Genomic DNA, 21,927 nt, shown 5'->3' on the forward strand with positions numbered 1-21,927 from the left:
ACTTTTCTTTTTCCCAACAAAAACAAAGTTTCAATAACCCTCCTCCTTTTTCATGATTGGTAGTATTAAGTGCAACATTTCTTTTTAAAAATAGAGATCCCCACAGTAAAGTGAGATAATTTGGTGCAAATATCAAGTATATTACATACTCACGGGCTCAGACACCAGATACTTAAAGGTCAAAACTAGATTGACTATGTGAGCCCTGCTTTCACTGTGTTTGTAAAACCTCTTCTCCTTGGAGGCTAGGAGAAACTTGGTATCTTAGAATCAAGTGAGGGACTTCTGCACTTAATTTGTGTAATAAGGAATATATGCATTTGTAGAGCTATTACACAGGTAATATGTAAATCCCAAACTTTACAATAGTGACGTGTGTGTGTGTGCATGTCCTGCGTATTTACAATTGTGACTATATTGGATGGTAGTCACTTCCTAGCAATTACCAGGTAAAAATTAGTCTTTGCTTTATAGTTACATGAGTTATTTAAAGAGCCTATTGTTATTTTTACTCTGCCTATTTTTAGCTGTGCTTAGCTCATAGGTTTTGCTCAACAGGAGCTAAGCCCTCTTAACAGGTACAACCCATGGACTTGAGGGAGTCCGCAATTGCACTCCCGGGGCCGTGCAAGTTGTCGGGTGTGAAAAAGAGTCACAGAGCAGTTCCTCTCGGTATATTCTCTTACATTAACTCAAGTTTGGAATTCTCAACATACAGTAGCCCAGGGAAGGTGTACTGTAATGAAGTCTTCTCCAATGTTTAGAACGCGCTTGTTTCAAGATTTCATCAAATGGCATAGTCCACATTGGTCTACAAAAAGCTCACAAGTGGTATCGAATAAAGAACTCCGGAGACCAAGTATGAGAGCCATGGCGACGGCCAGAATCCATAGCTCAGCATCTTTTGTTTTCCCTGCAGCCTGGAGGCTGCATCCCAACGAGGACAGAGTTTCAGGAGTCAGTTTTAAATCAGTTTTGCTTCATGGATGCAAACACTGGCAGACGATGTTATGGAAAACTTTTTTTTTCCACCGTTTGAGAAACTCTACTGCTATAAATTTCTGCACCTAACTTATGTGTTAGCCAATAACTGCTTCACCACAAACTCTGGGAGTGTTTAAATTGTGTTTGGGAATAATAACTGTGCTGTGTGAAAACATTTGACCCTAGCCCTGGCTGGCGTAGCTCAGTGGATTGAGCGCAGGCTGTGAACCAAAGCATCGCAGGTTCAATTCCCAGTCAGGGCACATGACTGGGTTGCAGGCCACGGCCCCCAGCAACTGCACATTGATGTTTCCCTCTCTAAAAATAAATAAATAAAATCTTTAAAAAAAAACACACAACAAACATTAGACCCTGCAGTCACAGGGCAAAGGGTGAATGCTCTCAGTTGAGGTTTAGGAGGTAACTAAGTCTGTTAGGACAGTCTCCTGTTGCTGCTGTAACAAGTTACCACAGAGTCAGTGGCTCAAGTGGATGCCAGTCCATTACCTTTCAGCCCTACAGGTTGGAAGTCAGTCGCACACAAGCCTCACTGCACTACGGTTACGATGCTGGTGGTGCTGTGTCCCTCTCCGAAGCCTCCAGCGGAGAACTCGTTCCTTACCCCTTTCTTTTCCTAGAAGCTGCCCGTGTGTCTTGGCTCACGGCCCCCTCCTGCCATGGCCAGAACCAGGAAAGGAGACTTGAGCCCTTCGCACATTGCGTCGCTTGAACTTTTCCTGCTGCCTCCTGCTCCCACCTTTGTGACCCATCAGGCCCATCCAGACAACCCTAAATAATCTTGTTTTCAGATCGGCTAGTGAGCAAACTTCATTCCACCTGCGACTTGAATCCCTCTTTACAATGTAACGTAACATAGTTTCCTGGGGGTGAAGATGTGTGGACATCTTTGGAAAGCCGTTATTCCGCCTACCACACCACCACTACGGTTTTCCATGTTGCCAAAACTCTAGCACTCCGTCCGTGAGTCAGGATCTCATGATTCTGTCTATTTCAGTCTCAGGTACATACGGTTCACTTTATTCTGCATAACGTTCATTTCCTGCATTTGCTGAGAACTACTATGTGTAGTTCTAAAAATAAGAAACAGCATGGTATTCACAGAGCGTGGATGAATGTACTCTACAGACAAGACTTCTGGGGGGCGGGGGCCAAACTAGATACGGCAGGGTCTCCCCCAACGTGGCGAGCCCCCGAGGACCTGCAGAGGAGGTCTGCTCTTCTGCTTGTGTCTTCCCCCCTCCTCTCTTCCCCCCTCCCCCTCCAAGGTCCCCCCTGGAGCCTTCGATGCCCAACATTTTTTAGGGTACAGCAACTAAAGAAATAAAATCTTTCCCAAGAGATCCATCGGATTGTCACAGAGTCAGCCTTAGGACTTTTATTCTCTGGATATGGAGATGCAACTTTAAACATTTTTTTTAAATCAAGGATCACTGGCTGCCATGATTTCTCCCAACAAGGAAAAACGTGACTTACCTGAAACCTGCATTAAATGTGATCTTTAGAACTTGTATCGCCTCAATGTAAAGTTGTTAGTAAGAATTATTCTTATGCTGATGGCAAACCACTGACAAGATTTTTTTAAGGCAAGATGCATGTATATGTTAACAGAGTTAGAAGCAGATACACACAGCACTGCAAATAGGTTTTTGCATCCATGCTAGCAGGACCCTTGTAAATGTGGACAGAAAGTAAACGTGTCGGAAAATCAGCTCCAAAGAACTCGCTTCTATGCAGTACAACATGTCAAGAATGCGACTGCACTTCAGCCAGAATGAAGTAGCAGGACCACCTCCACTCTCTCACCAGACAAAAAAAAGCGGAGGAGAGGGGACAAACTGTATGAAATTAGTTTTCAAGACACAGGCCGTCAGGTAATGAATGGGATGGTTTTATCTCCGAGAGATGAGAAACACACACGATGAGCCTCGGAATTGCCCCAGCGTACTGCCTGACCAGACTGTGTAAGTCGCAGCTGAGGGCAAGGGGACCCCGAGGCAGCCCAGCACATTCCCTGGGCGGAGGAGAAAGAACTAAGAGCCTGGGCAGACTGGCAGCTGATCACCGCAGTGTGGTACAGAGGAGCCAAGCGCAGCTGGCACAGGCTTGCCTTCCCCCAGGGATTCTCAGGAACACTGGCCTTTATATACATTACATCGTCTGAACTCTGACTCATTAGGATTGCTTCAATAGGTCTAACTTATTATTGGTGCTGTGTCTGATCCCACAAAAGACTGCTAAGCATTCACTGTATTACACTTCATCCCTTAAATTGTTCCCATCAGGCAAATGAGTGCCCCAGGGCACGGTGTAAAGCACAGGTGTCTGTGCTGTACGGCCCATTCCCTCTCTCAAACAGACGAATACATCCTGCAGAGGCTTGTAGGCGATGCACAAGGTCACCCTCGCACACACTGTTACAATACTCCAGCAAAACGTTCACTAACCCACGGCCAACAGGAAGAGGAGGAAAAAATATTCCCGTTATTGTCACCTGCTACCTGACTGCTGCTCCCTCTGCTGGTCTCAGCGGGTTACGGGGGCGTGACCCCAGACCCTCATCCCACTGGGATCGAGTCCCCCTACTCTTCACAGGCTGCAGTAGTTTCCCATGTCCGTTTCCGGTCAGGTAAGCAAAGAAGCACCTAGAAAACCCGTGAATCACCTGGACTCCACTCACATGCCTCCTGCCCTGACTGCATCCGGGCAGCGCTCCCGCCGCCTGGTGAGGTCACCTGGCTCTGCCAGGACAGCGACTTCTCCCCTGGCCTGCTGTTGTTTGGGCTCGAAAAGCTGAAACTGCCAGGTTGACAGGCAGCGATGACAACTCAGCGCAGTGCTTACTGGGGACCACGAAGAAGGTGCCGGCTTCGAGGACAGAGCCTTCTATTCACGGAGAGCCGTGTCACAGGTGGGAGGGAAATGTCCCCCAGTTATTTATTTTACCCCTAAGGGGTGCTGCAGTTTCCCGCAGGTTTCGCAACTCTCTGCACATCAGGTCTCCTTGGCTAAAAACTCAGTTGAAGAGTCATTATGATACTTGTGCCCCCAGCCCCCGACTTTCGGCAGTTAGGCCTTGCCACTTGGCCATCAGCAAATGAAACTTTGATTTGTTTTCTCTCTATGGTGAGCGATAACCGCGAGTCACAGCTTCAGTGTTTAGTGGCCTTGTCCCCCGGCTCACCCCCATCAGTTCTTGTCTTTACGGCCTTGCTAAATGGTCCGTCCCTGGGCCTTCCAGTTGAACACAACCCCCCGGTGGGTCTTCCAGCCACAGATAACCTGCCCATGCCAGCACGTCCTCACCATTTTCCTCGCCCTTTCAGTCCTTTCCTCCACCATCTGCCACAGCCCAGCTGGCACCTTAACTCTGCTCACAGTCGGACATAGCTTTTTCCAGGTTTGTAGACGCCATCCGCCATCTCCTGCGATCCTAGCCAGGGAGTCAAGTCCTGTGAACTTAAGTCCTGTGACTCAAGGACCCAACATGGTGCCATCCGAGTTCCCCCAATTTCGTCTCGACCCCCTTTACCGACACCCTCAGCTCCAAGTCTCCAGCGTGCTCCTCCCGCTCCCCGCCAGCACAGGGGGGCCAATCCTTACAGCTCCTTTGGGGCAGCAGGGTTTCTCCCCTCTCCAGGCCCAGCTGGGTTTTGCTGAACCCTAATTCTAGGCCTAGTAGCCCGGGGACAGGGCAAGTGCTGCAGGGGGCCTTGGCGCCTGGGGAAGCGGGTCTCTGCACGGTCATCCAGCCTGGGAGTGGGGGGGGGGTGCTCATCCGTCACAGAGGGGGTGAGCTACGGCTGCAGACTCAGAAAGTCCGGGAGCCAGGGGAGTAAAAAGCCGCAGCGGCATGCACTCAGATGTTGCCACTTCGCTTGTCAGGGTCCCGGGTTTCCCCCAACAGTGCCTTGACCCCTGCACAACAGACCTGCCTTGATTGGCAACTGTCTTTGAAGTCCATCCACTCAGACTATTAAATCCTGCTGCTGGAGGAGATAAAAGCTTTCTCTGCGTGCATCCAGAGGCCCTCTGGCTGTGGCACCCGCTTTCCCGTGGCCCGTCGTTCCCCTCAGCTGCTCATTATGTTTCCATAGAATAAGGACGGTCAGCAGTAACCACCCAACCCTGCCTTCCTCGGAGCTACAATTGTCTCCGTACGTCCCAAACGCCAGCCGGTCCGGTAATGCATTCCCTTCTCCCGCTCCGCCCCGACTCACTGCCAGCGTTCAGTTGTAACAACTGGGTCTTGTGTCGGCAGCTGCCCGCCACCCGCCTCCACCAAGAGGACGGTGTCTGTCCGCGCAACTGTGTGTCTGCCACGATACGAGTCTCTGCTACTTGTTCTGCATATTAGACAAAAAATGAAGCAGACTGTACAAGAATATTAGAATGCTTTCCAAAGTTTAAAAAATCTAAAACAAGAAATTAAATATCAAAAGTATGTACTGTAATACTAGATTTATTCAAAAAGAAATGGAATTTCCTGGGTAAAGCATCTGTGTAACACTATTTCTGACCAAGTGTCTGAAAACTGGCTATGGAGCCACCCTTGTCTAAACATTTCCGCACTAACAGGTACTGTTCAAAAAATACACTGTGAAGAAATAAATCAATCAACTGCTACAGCACACATATCACGAGTATGTAAGATAATGTGAAGATTTAATGAAAATTTAGCACATAACATCTGATATGTATCCTGGGGACATACAAAGAAAAATACAATGATTCATTTTACCCATTATATATTAAAAAGTCAGAATAAATTCATAAGCAGTGTTTTTCATAAAAACAGCAATTTAATTTCATATATATTACCCTCCTATTCCTTTATCCTATCTATGTATCTAATTGGCAAAGCCTACCAGATTACTGAAATCAGTAAAAATCCAATCCATGATGCTTCATTGTTTATATTAATAAATATCTTACCTTTGAAATTCATTTTTCTTACACTATAAGCCTGATTATCATTTCCTATAAAAATGCTACGCCCTGCTCCTTGCCCTAGTAACTGTGACTTCTACACACGGCTACGTGACAGTACTGCTGAACATCCTCACGCAATTCATCACGCACAGGCCTTCCCGCGCATTTGCCCTCAGACAGGGTCACCAGGGGGCAGGCGGCCCTCCTAGCTCTCCTGTTCCTCATAGTGCGCATAGCCACTGGCGTAGGTCCTTCCTAAGTTTAAATTAGTGAACAAATCTGATGACTCAGCATCTGAATCCTTTCCGCCTTCGTCTTCTTCCTCTTCATCATCCTCTGCTTCGTAGTCATCCTCCTCATCGTGGTAGCTGGTGTCACCATACTTATCAGAGGAAAGGTTCTTCCAATAGGCGTCGTACCCGGAAGCTCCGTCTCCCTCCTCACCCCCAGTCTGCCTGCCAAACTTCAGGGAGCGTGCTGCAAAACACAGATGAGAACACGGCACCTTATTCGTCCCCATTCTCTGCCCCCTCGTGTCCCTCCACGACATACAGGCACACGAACCTGATTGGCTGCCTCTTCCTCCCAAGTGAAAAAGTAAGCCACATTCTTTCTAATTTCCTAACTTAGTATTTAATTGGAAAGAAAAAAGACCTTAAAAAACAACCATCCGTTATATCCTACTTGGAGTCTACACACACACCACACGTCACAAACAGTAAAGGGGATGCTGTCATTTATTAAATCTAGAAAAAGTTGGAAAACCAAGAACAGCACTCTCCAAATGCAAGTTAACTAAGGCATGTTAAAAATTAAAATGCACTTCATTTGATCAATTAAAAAGTTGATTTTCAAATCAGAAAAGCTGACTTCACATCACTGTGTTTTTCTCGAGAGCAACTTTGTAACTGAGATGCCCTAGAAGGCAAAGCTTTCGTTTCTTCTTACTGGCAACGCAAAGTTTCGTGCAAAGAAATCAGCAAAATCTTCAGTCTCACCTCCTTGTACAAGTGTATCCTTGATTAAACCATCATTTAGAACTATGGTTCCATTCTGATATGTTTGGTAAAGAGTCAAATTCTCTTTAACAAACCGTTAGTTGCATTACTGTAAACGGGTATGACGCCAGTCTTACTCCTGCACGGAAAGGCTACACGGGGACCAGAAAGCAGTTTCCCGCAGCAGTGACACGGCACAGCTGCTCCACCACGACACACCGAGGAACAGCTTCAGAACGAATTCCAATTCTCGAGTACTCAAGATTACCAGCACTGGAGTATCAAGGATTTATAGCTACTCAATTATTTAACAGGGAAGCCTCAGCAAAAATAGAAAAACTACTTTTTTCAGTCCTAAATTTCAGTATTCACCATGTCATTAGCTGAGGCAAATGTCAACTATCCAAGTGAACGATGGTATATTTCTTAAGTTAAATTGAGAAATTTTACCCATATATTTTCCAAGGCTATAAAATTCCACTTCCTTAAGAGAACACATTCATCTTTTCAAATAGGAAGAGGCAAAACAAAAACAGAAAGAGAAAAAGGAGATAAATCTTTTCTAAGCGTGAAAGCAAAACCCACCCCCGGACTCGGCGGAAGGGCCTTACTTGACATGCTGAGGTCCTTGGTCTCCTGGGTCTCGTGGCCGCACTTCGGGCAGGGCGGCTGCTTGCCCTTCTCCTGCTTGAACACCTTGCTCCTTGTGTGGTCATCACAGAAACAGGCCTCCACAGGGAAAGAAAAATAAACAAAAACAAAGTCATTCTAAAAATACGCAACCAAGGAGATTTAAACACATGACTTGTTAGGGCAGAGATCAGGACTTCTGTTCGGACTGGCCCACTCCTGATCTTCATCTCATGAGGGAAAGGTCTTTCCCAGGACTCTTCAGGCCTACAGCCCGGCCCGAGGCCGAAACTCTCCTCAGGGGATGGCGTGCACACATTTACTCGTTCCCAAACACCCCGGCGCTCACAAAGCCCTGATGACGCTTGGTGAAGAGCCCACCTCCCCAGGTGCACTCTAACTGCGGGCACACGCGGGCAGAGAGGCTACCGTGAGACAACGCTGCGCACTGCAACAGAGGCGCAGAGGAGGGGCACGCAACCCCACGCAGGGTCCGGGAAAGAAAACAGGAGGACCCAGCTGAGACCTGAAGGAGAACGGGGGCGCGGCAAAGACCGAAGAGGAGGCTAAGGCAGAGGCAACGGCGCACACAGAACTGGGGAAGAGTGGGGAGAGGAGGAACAGTGGGTTAGGGGTGCGAGCAAGCACCAGAGAATGTTAATTACTTAAAACACGCCCCCACCACTGTGGTCAGACTGTCCCCCGGAAACCTCAGGTGCACAAACCCCAGCTGAGACCAGAGCGCACCGGGGTCCACGCGGAGGCAAGGCCCGCCGATGGCCTGCGGAAAGTCACTGAGCTTCCTCAATTCCACAATCTCTAGAATAAAAGAACTAAACTAAATGTTTAAGGATCCGTGTAGAATGGGGAATAATATAATAACTAAAAGGAACCCGAGGAACGGCCATGAAGAATGGGGATTGAAAACAAAACCTAACAGTAAAAAACACACGAATGTACCTTACAACGAAGACAAGAATGCTGGCCGAGCCGGTTGCATGAAACGCCTGTGGGGAAAACCACATACAGCCAGGTTCAAACCTGGAATAAAAACACTATTTCCCGCTGATTTGTACTTGCTCTAAGACAAATCCCACAGAATTGATCCTTTTTCCCTGTTTGAACACTGAAGACTGTTAAGAAACTTGGGTATAAAGAACATCTACTATATAAAAACTTACACTTAAATGTTTCCGCCTCTAAAACCTGGCAGCTGGCTTGATGTTCAAATTGATCATCTTCACAGAGAAAGTTTTGGCAAAAGGAACAACTGAATATTCTGCCTCCTGTTAGATTAAAAAACAAAACCCAAAAATGTAAACATGATAAGCTTTAATTTAAAAAACTCATTATCTATGGAACTGCTCGAAAAGGATGGCGAGTTATTTCAGGCTGACACCAGGATGACCCAGGAGTTCTCTGTTCTGGCAAAGGCTACGTGAAAACTGCCGAAATGAGCCACAAGACGGAGGACCCCCACGACCCCCTGCTGCACGTGCGTAACCCGATGCTCAGAGACGCTGGCTCTCCTGTTGCTTCCCCCCCGCCTTGCCTATTTCGGTCAATAATCCTAGCTACCAGCTTGGACCACTACTGCTAGTGGAAATCCCTTTTCCAACCACACTGATAAGCAAAACAGTGCCAGCAGTGAGGGATGACAGTATCCCCAAAAGAGTCTTAAAAAGGGTATCCAGTATGCCTCAAAGTCGGCCTTCCCTCGGAGCAACAGCCACTCCTGTGTGTGCGCACTCACCGTGGTCCCAGACACCTCGTTCGCACTCCACGCACTCGGCGTCAGTAAGAGGGCAGGCGCAGGCGTGCATGCTGAGACATTTCCTGCCGTGGCAGACCCAAGCTTCACAGAAGTCACATATTGCACCCTGCAACCAAGACAAAAAAATTAATCATTGTCACTTGAATGACTGCAACCATTATCTAACGCAACAATTTTCAACAGGTGTGCCACAGAATTTTTTAAATATACAATACCTGACTACTTAGGGGCATGGACCTCTTTTCTCTTAGACTGTCAGCTTAAGAAATGACAACAGCCAACACAACAAAAGACGTCTGTGTGAATGCCGTCCTGAACCATAAATATAGAGGTCACGTAATAGTTGCATCTCATTGGTCACATCACATATTTAGGTTCCATCTGATTGGTTAATTCTTCGTACCAGAAATCCTTATATACAAATATAGGCACCTGATTTTTTAAAAAGTCACTTTGGAGCAAAGAGAGTAGGTAATTACCATTGTCATTTACTTTTTTTTGAAATTCAATACAAAACAGCTATTTTTGGTTTTGGTCAGATCAGCAACAAATACGCCTTTGGTGTGCTGCAGAATTTTACTAGTTAGTTAATGTGTGCCATGAGATGTAAAAGGCTGAAAATCACCATCAAAGTTGTGCACACTGAGCACTGATCAACCTTCAGTGACAGTGGGGAGCTCCACCAAAGACAAACTTTTCCTCTTTAAGCCGGAGTTAAAGGGGTTCTCTGAAAACTACTGCACCAGGGGCTGTCGGTAACACACAGACCTGAGCTAAACATCCAAAGAAAAAGCAGCCGGGGAAGCTGCGCACTGACCCCAACACCAAGCACCGCGGTCAGTCCAGGGGCCCGAGTGCGGCCTCGGACGGAGCTCCGGTTCCGATGCGGCCCGGGGCCCGGGGCTCAAGCGCCCTTGTCCACGGCCATTCCAGCAACTAAACCGAGTGTTTGCAAATACTAGTATTTCCCACTTCAGAAAATTTCTAGAATAACTTAGAGAAAATATTAAGCTTCTGTCAACGTCTTTTTTTCTCCTAAGGCAACTTATGCTTTAAATCAATGATCATGTTTCTTTGTGAAAGAAATTAAAGTAAAATACAGTAACAACTGCAGAACTAAATGATAGAGTAAGACGCTCCAATTCTACACGAAGTAGGATAGTGAGACTACATTGTCCAATGAGCTGAGGTCAACAGACTGCTAAGAGCTAGGACAAATCTTAATGGACTGGACGGTCTTCCCTCTACAGAGCAGGGCCAGGGGCATGAGCTGCGTCACAGAGGAGCTGAGATTTAAATCCAGGTCTTCTGAACCTCAGTTCAGTGGTATACCACTCAAGGCTCTGTGATAGAAATCCTATAGAACAAACAGGAAAAATGTTGTATGACTTGTGAAAATGGATTGTCGGGGTAGCGACCAAACCCTCCAATGTCCCCTGAACTACTCCGGGCCCGACAATGCAGAGACGGCACACCACACCGCACAGTCCGGGGGGCTCAGAGATCAGTTACCAAGGTCAGGGACAGGCACAGAAAAAACATCGCGGGGTGACGCAGGTACCACCCCTGGGCCTGAAGCGACAAGGGGAAGAGAAGGAGTTACCAGAACCCCAAGAGAGAGCCATATGGAGAGGGTTACTCAGCCATATGGAGAGGAACTGTGCCAAGCCACATCCAAACCAGGACAGCCTGGTCGCAGTGAGCTGGGAGAATAAAGACCCAGATGGCACTGTCCTTCCGTCTTCAGGTGTCCCGCCAGGGCCTCTCGTTGGCCGAACCAAAGGGCAGCAACGAGGGGAGAGCGCCATGGTCCAGTCCGGCCCTGAGGGCAAAGCAGGTTGGAGAAGAGGGAAAGGAGAGGGAATCCTCACGGGCAAATCATCTTTCTAGAATTTATAACTAATGACTCCTGATTTTACTTTAATGTTTTCTTCATGTAAGAAAAGATCATAAAGCCTCATACAACTCAGTGAATTAAGGAGTGTTTGATAAATGCAGACATTAGCAAGCTACCAAGAAAGATTATGATGGGTTTTGAATCTGATTGGTTTTTGAAACATAACATTGACAATCCTATATTTAAAATAAAGAGGAATTCACAATATGATTATGAATTCTGGCTCCTTGCATCTGTAAGATAAGCATACATGAAATATATCAAATAAAGATCTGCTTCTTAATGAAAAATTATGTGTTCTTGGAAAGTTACTACAAATAAAATATTCTGGTTGACTAAAACAGTATTATTTTCATTGTGGACTGAAATTTGGACCAGAGCATAAAATCACACAGTACAGTGCAAATGGTTAAAAGAATAACTTTTTAGTAAAAAAATAGCAAAATACATCACACAAAACATGTTTTATTATTTAAAACAATAAATTTCCTTAGAAAATTATACATGTAATGAAGAAATTATATAAAACTATATTAAATATATACTTTTTTGGAAATAGAAAGCTTTAAAAAACTATGAACTGTAGGTTCTCTTGGAACCAAGCTGCTTATTTAACCAAAAGCCTGAACAGGGCTTTCAGCGTGACGTTCGATGAAGTCTGATTAAGACACATTAGAAAGGTACCAACGACAAATGAATTTCTGTTTAAGCCAACATTAAATAAGTTTTCATTCCTTGTATGTTTCCAAATAAGAAAATAAGGAAGCAATCAAAAACAAGTGGCATGTTTCTAGATAATCTAGATAACTACAGACTGATTGAACCAAGGGACAAAGCTATGATTATCTGGTTATAAAACACAGCGGTTACAAAAAACCACCTCTGATCAGAACGACATTTTCTTATCACCAGACACCTACTAGTCTGAGACAGTGACTCTCAACCTTTTCTCCTCATGACACACCTCCACTAACTGCTAAAATTCTGAAGCACACCAAAAAATGTATTTTTAGCGAATCTGGCAAAAAAAAGTATAATTCTGATTTACTCACACCAGATGGCTGTTTTCGTGTTGGCTGTTGACATTTGTTGTTTGCCAATCTAAGGGAAAGGAGGTCAGTGCCGCTGACTAAATACCCAGGCACTGCACATTTTACAAACTCCCGCAGCACCCCAGTTGAAAATCACTGGTCTTGGAGCAGAGGACAAGCTTACCACCATCGCCAGGCCGGTACTGTACACACCAGCATGCTTTATGACACAGTCTGATGACTTCATCATGCACTTGGTCTTCCCTGGGAAAGAAACAAATTGGCACTATGAGCCTTGCAAAGTAGTACGTGCAAGTGTTCATTGATTCTTCTCTTACCAGCCTAAGGTCCTATGGCGATAATTTTAAATGGACAAAAATGAACAGTTTACTGCTTACATAACCAAAAATAGAAAATGGATATAACAAAGATCTCATTATCTGAGTCAAACCTTTTGAGATTAAAAATTTATTAAAAATCTATAAGCACACTAAAGTTATAGGTGTATGTTAATTCCTATCTGTAGTAAAATCAGAAAATTCAGGTTATGCTTTGTAACCTAACCATCATTACAGCAGTTTAAAATCTGGTGAATTTTCAGATGAATTAAAACATATTTTAAAAAGATATGATTTAAAATGAATTTACCATTTCATAATTCACAATAAAAACTGTCTGATTTAAAGTTTTTGCTTATCTCTTCCTACAAAACATCTCAAACCAAACCAAACTGTGATTATGCATCTTACCTGGTTCCCTTTTCAAATGTATTCATATGTAAAAATTTACAAACATAGCCTCCAAGTAAACATTTCTCCAACAAAATTTTCAAACAGTCCCCAAATGGACACAAAAACCAGGAGTAGGGTGATAGAGCTAACATCACAACACAGCCACATAAACTCTGCTGTAGCAGCAGATTACCAACCCGAAACACTGTCAGGAAATTCGCTTATCATATACTACGTAAAGATTAATGATGACATATTAATCACCCACTTCACACTCCACAAAGTGGAACATGAAAGAAACAGAAGGTACTCGGTTTTCCATTGTCCTGACCGCCCGAGGAGCAGAGCCAGACGACAGGAAATGGGAAGGAAGAGACACTGGAAATGAGAGGCGACAGCCACCCAGCGGTCCCGTCTAACACTCAGCACAGAAATCAGCAAGCGGGAAATGCACCCAAATACAGCACGACAAAACTTACGCTCAGTAGCACTGAAATTATGGGGAGGTCCCAGCAAGAATTTAATCTTCCCCATAAACTGTTTTCGTACTGTACATTCATTTCTTTTGTAAAAAGGGATATAAAAATTGGCAGATCAGTGGGCTATCTAAACCAGCATTCTCTTTTTCATTAATTATGTCTTTCATTAACATCTTCTGCGAAAGCTACAACTACACTAGAAATGTTGAGGGATATAGCTCTAAACTTTCTGCACTATTATCATACGTAAACCCATTCAAATGAGCATATCCCAGATGTGTTCCATTTGAACCTATTATCCCAAAACCAGAAGGGGTATTTGCTCAAATAGAAGTTTAGAGAGGGTCACCCTACTTCTCTCCTGCAGGTCTTCAGAAACCATGTAACAGAAACCTCCCCGATGGGAAGGAAGGGGAGAAACATGCTGCATTTCTCAAATGTACACAGTGTGCTAAGAAATACTTGCTAATATCTCATGGGTTCTGAGGAGGACCATTTGACAAACACCAAACTTGTTCTGCGAACTGCCATTTAGTTTTACTCTGAACGATCACTTATTCTTAATGCAAGTTTCCACTTATACTTGGGAACTGAGTATGTATGTGGCTTAGGAACTCCATTCCAGTAACGTGGGAATCCATGTGAGAAAACTCAAGAATCATATGCCGAACGCCAAACAGAAAAATAACTACTCACAAAAACTGGCACCAGGTAAATGTGGGACGAAATTATTCCCCATGGTCTAACATACTGCAGGCAGTATCCACAGGAATCAAAATGTAGAAAAATAAACACTATGGACAAGACTGAGGGTAACAGCATTAGAGAGTCAGGAACCCCCAATATCATTAGTCTGATATCTGACCTTTTACGTTTGAAAAGCATGTTGGTAACCTGTATCTAGCCTGTATCTGAGTCATCTGCCAGCATTATGTCGAAGACAAAACCGAGACTTGATAGTGATTTGGCGGGCCAAATAACATTTTGTTATTTTACTTGTGGTGAGGCATGACATTATTGCAAACAATGATCAGCTTCATATTGATTAACTGCAAACCAATGTCAGATAAAAGCAAAGGCAGGTGCCCTCAAGTAACACATACTTACCACACTGCGCACAGATCGGTAACTTCTGCACAGAATTACAGAAGTAGCAAAATGCTCTATTCTTCTGCCGCCTTGTCATATAAAAAAAAATTTAAATACAGTAAATATCAGACAAAAGATCACAGGATCTATATAATTAGATATAGATAGAAAAATAAATTAAAATTTACCTCTGACACTTATCACATTCCTGTAAAATAAAAATAAGACATTAATTTACTACTGGCTGAAAACTGCAAACTTACTTGCATTATAAAGAATAACATGTTATGATATAAGTGACACCTCCCCAAACCCTCTGACTCCCCCAGCATACAAGAGCATCCATACCACAGAGGTGTGCCTTGGGCACACCACACTAGAGAAAGCAGTGGTATTTTCACAAAAGAAGGTAAATTCAGAGGTAGTTGCTTTTTTAGCGAATCACACAAATGAAGAACAAACATCAGAAACCCTAGTGAATACAATGTAATAAAGCTTACAGAAAATCCAGAATTTTAAACATGTTATTAAACATTCTCAACAATCTGGTCCCTAACCTCTTTTCAATCCACTCATCCTCCTTAGATTCAGGGCACTTTCTGTCAGCCCTTCTCAGAACATGCCTGTTCTCTCTTCTGTGCCTTGCTTATTCTAGCGCTCTGCCCTGAAGAGTCCCTCCCCAGCCTCTACCTGCTGGAAGCTCTGGTGATGACCCCTCCCCTTCTGTGAACTGTACCCACCCACACTCACCTCTGCCCCCTGCATCCTAACTGCACCCCTACTCCAACGCTTACCCAAGTCTGGCTGTCATCATCTGTACTTGCTTCTTGAGTCACTTCTCGTTTTGTCTGCCCCACACCCCTTGTCTCTAGAAATGGCCCTGACACACTGAAGGGAGTCGCCACTGTGCTGTGCTCTGGGGTCCTGCCTCCCCATCACCCACCCCAGCCATAAATGTTAGTCCTGGAAATGGCACCTGCCCAAGTCCAAAGTATCAGAGTTCTTTCCTCTCCGTGGGCAACAGCATGTGATGTGAGACACGCGAGCCACCAGTGCCTATGATGAACCCAAACAAACGGAGTGGGGCAGCCTGAGCAAACAGAACTAACAGGCAAAAGACAAAACTCCCAGGCGGTTCCAGGTTCCAGTTGTCCTGTGTTGCACTATACCCTTGCCCTGCCCAACTGCACACGTCAGTCCACTATTCACCCAATAAACTCTACTTCGACCTGGTTCCTCACGTGGGCTTGGTGTTAACACACAAAGAGTTCTCACGTAATGCACAGAGCAGCTGACCCACGAGCCTGCGGAAACAGGACCGTGTCACTCACCCTTGTACCCCCCACAGGGCCTAAAACAGTACCTGGCACAGAGCAGATGCACAGCAGCTGTGGAATTACAAACACTTCCTATGCCTTTGATGAAACAAAGGAAGAAAAAAGAGGGATGGTGGTGACAGCACAAGCAGAGAGGAGCAGAACCAGGGCAATGTGGGACAACGCAGAAAAACACGGTCAAAGGCAGAAAGGAGGAATGCCGGCCGGCATAAATAATCTCCTGCTTTTCCCAGCCCTGACCACAGAAGCCCAGAAATGATCAGGACTGATCCACTTGGCACAAGAGAAGGAGGTAGTGGAACAGGAAACAAGAGATGTCAAGAACCGTGGAAAGTTTAGGAAAGGGAAACCAAATGAGTTAAAAAGACTCGCGGAGAGAAATGGCAAAAGAGGAAAAGGCTCCAACTGATGGGACAGCCTGGATTAAGGGGAGAGAGGCTGGAAAATTCTCCGCAGAGATCCTAGTATATACTCTTGGTCAAGACCGATTCATCACCAGCAGTAGCCACGGCTGTGGGTAATGTGCTAGGCTTTTTTTTTTTTAAAGATTTTATTTATTTTCACAGAGGGAAGGGAGGGAGGGAGGGGAGAGAGAGAGAGAGAGAGAGAGAGAGAGAGAGAGAGAGAGAGAGAGAGAGAGAGAGAGAGAGAGAGAGAGAATCATCAATGTGCGGTTGCTGGGGGTTATGGCCTGCAACCCAGGAATGTACCCTGGCTGGAAATCGAACCTGGGACACACTGGTTCCCAGCCCGCACTCAATCCACTGAGTTACGCCAGCCAGGGCTTCTAGGCTTTATAAATAAGATAAAATCAAACAAAATGCATCGCCTCTCAGTGTTAATGAAAACAATGGGAAGACCTCGAACACAGATTCCAAATTCCATAAAATACACCCAGCAACACTGTATTCACTAAAATTGTACTCAGGCGTTTTTCAGATAACTGACATCTTGATAGTTTTTCAACTATCAACCGCTGTCATGAAAGCTGTTACCATGGACGCATTGCACGGGTGCTTGGCTAAATCCACGGTGCCTCTCAGCGCCCGGAGCTGCTTCTCCCGCTCCCGGCGGTTCTCGGCCTTCTTCCGCGCACCGGTCTTTTTCTTGGGCATCTTGCCCCTTTCAACACAAGAGAACAGAGGATATAACTGTCAGGCTGCTATTTTAAATGAACTAAGAAACTTAATCTCATTAGAATTTAAAACCCGCTTTCATCACTTAGTTGAAAGAACTACCCCACTTCGTAGAAAGAACTGCACTGAACCTGCCTTTGAAAAAACGTGTCAATAAATAACATATCTTTATTTGGCTTTTCATTGATCTGAAAACTACCAGTTCCCTGAGGACTCCAGCCCTATCCTTCTTGACCCTGTTTGCCTCCCAGGCCTGCCTGGCTCTATTCAGCACTCGATGAAGAGAGAACGCTAACGAATGAGTAGCTAGCTATATGGTTGCTTTTAAATCTGAATCTCAAATTTCTTAATATTCTTCAAAATACACATTTTTTAAGTCTTTTCTAAGAGTGATTCTCAAAACTCAACTGCAGAAATTCCTAAAAATACAGATTAGGACATCTAGGCCTTACCATCTACAAATTCTAAATGTCCAAGGGCAGGCTCAAATTTCACTGGTGACTGTGACATACAACCTCCCTGAAGACATGAACATTCTCATTCAAAAATCAAAGCGCGTCCATGACACATGGGCAGAGTTTCAGGAAAGCACACCTCTAAGAGATTTACACTGCTGATTCAAAAGAGCCTATTACAACACAGCAAAATCATGCACCTGCTTGTACTGGAAACAATACGAAGGTCACTAAGTTTTTTCTACTTTTATGTTAGAAAAAGGTTTCAACTTTTATGTTAGAATATCCAATCAAAAACCAAGTGATGGGAAGTTGCGACTTAAAAATATAGACAAATCAATTCATGTAATTTAGTAACTGGTTCCTTAAGTTATGTCCAAGCCCACTAGGTCACCCTTCCAGTACTTAAAATGACAAAATCTACAAGGTGAAAAGAAACCGTGTACTGTTATGGCCAACAGAGCTCAGAAAATAATCACGGGGTGATAATACGGATGTATTTTCTACAGTCCCAGGGGAGAATCCGCGGAGAAAACTGAGCCTCATTTTTTTTTTCTCTCCAGTTTGGTTTGGACATTTAAAGAGCCAATTCTTTTTCTCAGCTTTATGTGGGTGGGTTCAAGCCCTACTCCAGTAATGCTCCGACTTCAGAACACGGTCCGTGTCACCAAAAGAGGAAACAGGCACGGGGTCACTGCAGTTTTGGAGGGAAAGCCTGCCGTCGGAACACCCAGCGGCCAGGGGAGACGGCGGAGGTGCCACGCGGCTCGGGGAACCCACGGCGTCACCCGCCCGCGGGACACCCTCCCTCGCGCGCGCTCCGGGCCGACCTCGCTCACCCAGGCGGGGAGGGCGGGCGCACTCCGGGGGCACAGGCACAGGGAGTGGCGTGGCGCCGGCCCGCGGCAACTGCAAATCCGGCTCGCGGACCACGATTCGGGGTTAGCAGGCACTGAGACCCCAAGAAGGAAGACACAGTCACTTTGGGACACTAGGAGCCGGACCGGATGTCCTCTGACGTCAGCAGCGTCCTACGACAGCGCGTAGGCAGGAAAGAGCCCGCCCACTTCTGTTGGCTCCGCCCGGGTTCCTCCCATTCCCGCAGCAGAGCACGACTGGCGGGGAGGGGGCGGGGCTCCCCTTCCTTGTGGGAGGGCCCGACAGGAAGTGGGCGGAGCCCCGAGAGGAGGAAAGATGAGAGCGCAGGGCATGAGGGGATGGGAAGGTTCCTTCAATTTTATTTTTTCAGAAAAGGAGAAATCTAAAGGAAGAGAAAAAATCTTCCTTTCTGGTAGATGAACTCGCAAACTTGGTACTGCATCAGTTGACTCAAACAGAAAACTCTGGCCTTAATTCTTTAAGGAACTCTCCACCCCCGATTCCTCCCATCCCGTTTCTCTTGTTTGCTGCACAAGCTGCGTCTTGAGTTGCCCGGGGAAACCCTCCCGTGTCTCACGTTTCCTGCGGGCCTTCTGGAAGTCCGTTCTTTTGTGAACAGCTTCTGCCCCATTCTGGGGATCCAGAGTGGGCTACCCTCCTTTCACTGAACCCTAACGTCCAATCCCGGGCAAAGGCTGCTTAGGCTCTCCGAAGTGTCATTTCCCCAGGCTTCCTCCTGGGCTTAGGGGGTGGGGTCCGCCCCTGGCTCACAGTGTCTCACACAGATAATTATAACTCCGTTCCGTGCAGCCATGCTACCTGTTATCCTTCATTGTTGCTGTTTTTTACCCACAAGGTAGTGATGGAAAGATTTGGATTTTGACTCCAACTTCTGCCATCACCCAGAGTTGCATTAACATCAAAATGGAAGACGCACGCTCTTGGGGTCTGGATTTCTTCTCTGGGAGCCACCACCTCCGTCAGCCCCAGTGCAGGCACCCACTCGCAGGACCACGAAGTCCAACATTCCAACAAGCTGTCCCACCTCCTACCCTACCGACTCCCTCTCTCTGCCTTCCCTCCTAAAGAAGACCTCACATCTCTGGACCCTCAATTTCCTATCAGTCCTCTCTCTGCTTTCTTCCCTTCTTTAGCCCCCAGTTTATAGAACACAGTTTATCACATTCAGTGCAATATGCCTTATTTTCTTTCTGATCAAACTGACTGAAATATTCCCAATTTGACAGCTCACCTTTCTGGTTTTTTCCCCTACACTGGACTTCTGTGGTTAAGGAAAAGTAAATTATGTAATTATGATTTTACTCTAAATCCAAAGTCACTAACCTCCACAAGGCTCTCATAATTGTTCTTCAATCCTCCCACATGTTCCTCGTCAGAACTATCATTTCATTTTCCACATGGCTTTAATGAATCTTTTCTTAAACTACCCACCTTTTCCTCCATTAATTTCAACCAGTATTCTTGCCTCCTATTTCACAGAGATAATATAATACTATCAATAATGGCAGTATAGCTGCCATTCTGTGCTACTGATACTCTAATTACTTTACATGTGCAGTATTAGCTCCTAATTTTACACACGAGGAACTTGGGCAGAGAGACCACGCAACTTGTCCCAAGATTACACAGATGGTTTGGCTTATGGTGTTGTCTGTTGCAGCAATTCTTAACCTGTTTTGTCTCAGGACCCCTTAAAAACTCTTAAAAGTTGAAGGCTCGAACAAGCTTTTGTGTGGGGGGGTTATGTCTATTGAGATTTACCATATAAAAATATTCAAACAAAAGTTTATATTTACTGATTCAGTAAAAATAATTTGCATAAATATATCACATATTGGTATAAATAACATATTTATATGGAAAAAGTAGCCACCTTTTCCCAAACAAAAAACATAGAAGATTGGCATTCTTTAACAGTTTTGCAAATCTCTCTCATGGAAAGCTTTCTAGAAGGCAGGTGAGTCCCTGTGTCTGCCATGCCATTGAGAACTGTTTTGATGTTCTCATTTTCCCAACACAAGGTGGTTAGCCAGAGTAATTGCAAAGAACCCTCTGGGGAAGGACTGGGGAAATTATTACCATGTACCTCTTTTGTGATACTCCAGGGCTTCCTCTGGGGATCTCGCCTTTCCTCTGTTGATTGTTTTCAGATCTAAAATCTGACTCAGACTTAAAAACTGGGCAAAGAATTGTGACTCGTTACTGGAGCACTGCTCTCCGGTTCCTGGCCGTGCACTGCTTGATTTCTCATGATTACGCAAACTGAACAGAGTGTCCTTGTTTGGTGCCCATCCATGTTGCTCCTGGAGATACCGTAGTCTGTTATCCATCTCCCTAATCTTCTGAGGATCAGGCCCTCTCCTTCCTAGTAGCCACTGATTAAAATAACTGCCAACCCTGGCTGGCGTGGCTCAGTTGGTTGAGTGCCGTCCTGCAACTCGAAAGGTTCGATTCCCAGTCAGGGCACATACCTGGGTTGTGGACCCGCTCCGCAGCTGGAGCATGTGTGAGAGGCAACCAGTCGATCTTTCTCTCTCTCTTTTTTCCCTCTCTAAAAATAAACAAGTAAAAGCTTCAAAAAATGAAATAAAGTAACTGTGCCAGGTTGCATTGTAAAGAGAGCCAAGTGATTGACCTGGCGGTCAGGTTGAACCACAAGGAGGAAGAGGCCTCTGCATTGTGTTCAAGGGAGCCCGGAGCACGGGCATTAAACGGGAACACGGACCATGTGCTGACTCAGAGAGTCCAGGAGAGTCTGGGGATTCAAGTATTTCAGGTGTCTCGACCCAGGCCATTGTATCAGAGTTCCTTTCCAGTCGGGCCTTCTGACCTTGGCCCAGCCAACCTAACTGGGCTGCGTCGTCGTTAATCTCCGCTGGAGCTCTGCCACACGTGGGATTAAGTGCCAGGCCTAGCGTTCCTGCCCTCCCACTTCAGGAAATAAAAGCTTCTTTACTTGCTACCAAAGAGGCCTTCTGAATTTTACTCTGATATTTTTAATAGCCATTGACCATTCTCAATTTGTTGCTTTTTACGAAGAATCGATTTTGCTCAGCAACAGTCAATTCCCCTGTTTTTAAGGTTACGATTTCCCTCATATTTCTTAAAATGTCTAATAGGTCGCACCCGCTCTAGTGTACTGGTATCCCCCCCTACTCAAAATTCACGTTACACCACTTCACTTGGACAAAAGACCTACACTAGTACCCATGTTGACTAACCGAGAGAAATCCAAAGAGCATTTTTGCTTTTACAGAAAAAAAGTAAAAATAGCCTTCAGCGTTTGTTTCACAGGGAGCCCTTATATAGAGGCAACGCGCCCTTGCGGTGAGAGCGCCTGCCCACCTCCCTCCCTGGGAGCCCCGCGCAGCATCCGGGCGGGCGTCAGGCCCCACCACTCTGCGCCGCCGCTGTATCCGGGAGCATCTGCGCTGTATCTTGATTTATTTTGTGCATCGTTAGCAGGATGGGTCCTGAGTACCAGAAGGGTCGGAGAGCGCATAAGGGTGTTACACTCAACGTAAAACTGGGCGTGA

At 45.6% G+C, this 21,927-nt stretch overlaps 1 protein-coding gene across 2 annotated transcripts; it reads right to left on the bottom strand.

The window, feature by feature from the left end:
• Nucleotides 1–5,650: 5,650 nt before the first annotated feature.
• On the bottom strand, nt 5,651–18,501 carry ZNF330 (zinc finger protein 330). 2 transcript variants are annotated; one of them, XM_045831153.1, is made up of 10 exons: nt 18,331–18,501; nt 16,896–17,022; nt 14,752–14,771; nt 14,582–14,652; nt 12,449–12,528; nt 9,316–9,442; nt 8,744–8,848; nt 8,523–8,569; nt 7,544–7,661; nt 5,651–6,411 (listed from the first exon to the last, which is right to left on the bottom strand). In XM_045831153.1, exons 2-10 carry the CDS (start codon nt 17,013–17,015, stop codon nt 6,140–6,142), a joined length of 960 nt encoding a protein of 319 aa, XP_045687109.1. In that variant the 5' UTR covers nt 17,016–17,022; nt 18,331–18,501; the 3' UTR covers nt 5,651–6,139. The 2 variants fall into 2 exon arrangements, with proteins under 2 accessions (XP_045687109.1, XP_045687110.1); XM_045831154.1 differs by having other exon boundaries at nt 18,322–18,501.
• Between the last annotated feature and the right edge of the window lie 3,426 nt (nt 18,502–21,927).

This window comes from Phyllostomus hastatus, unplaced genomic scaffold (genome assembly GCF_019186645.2).
Source record: "Phyllostomus hastatus isolate PE091 unplaced genomic scaffold, TTU_PhHast_1.1 phas_contig_159, whole genome shotgun sequence".
Taxonomy (NCBI): Eukaryota; Metazoa; Chordata; class Mammalia; order Chiroptera; family Phyllostomidae; genus Phyllostomus; species Phyllostomus hastatus.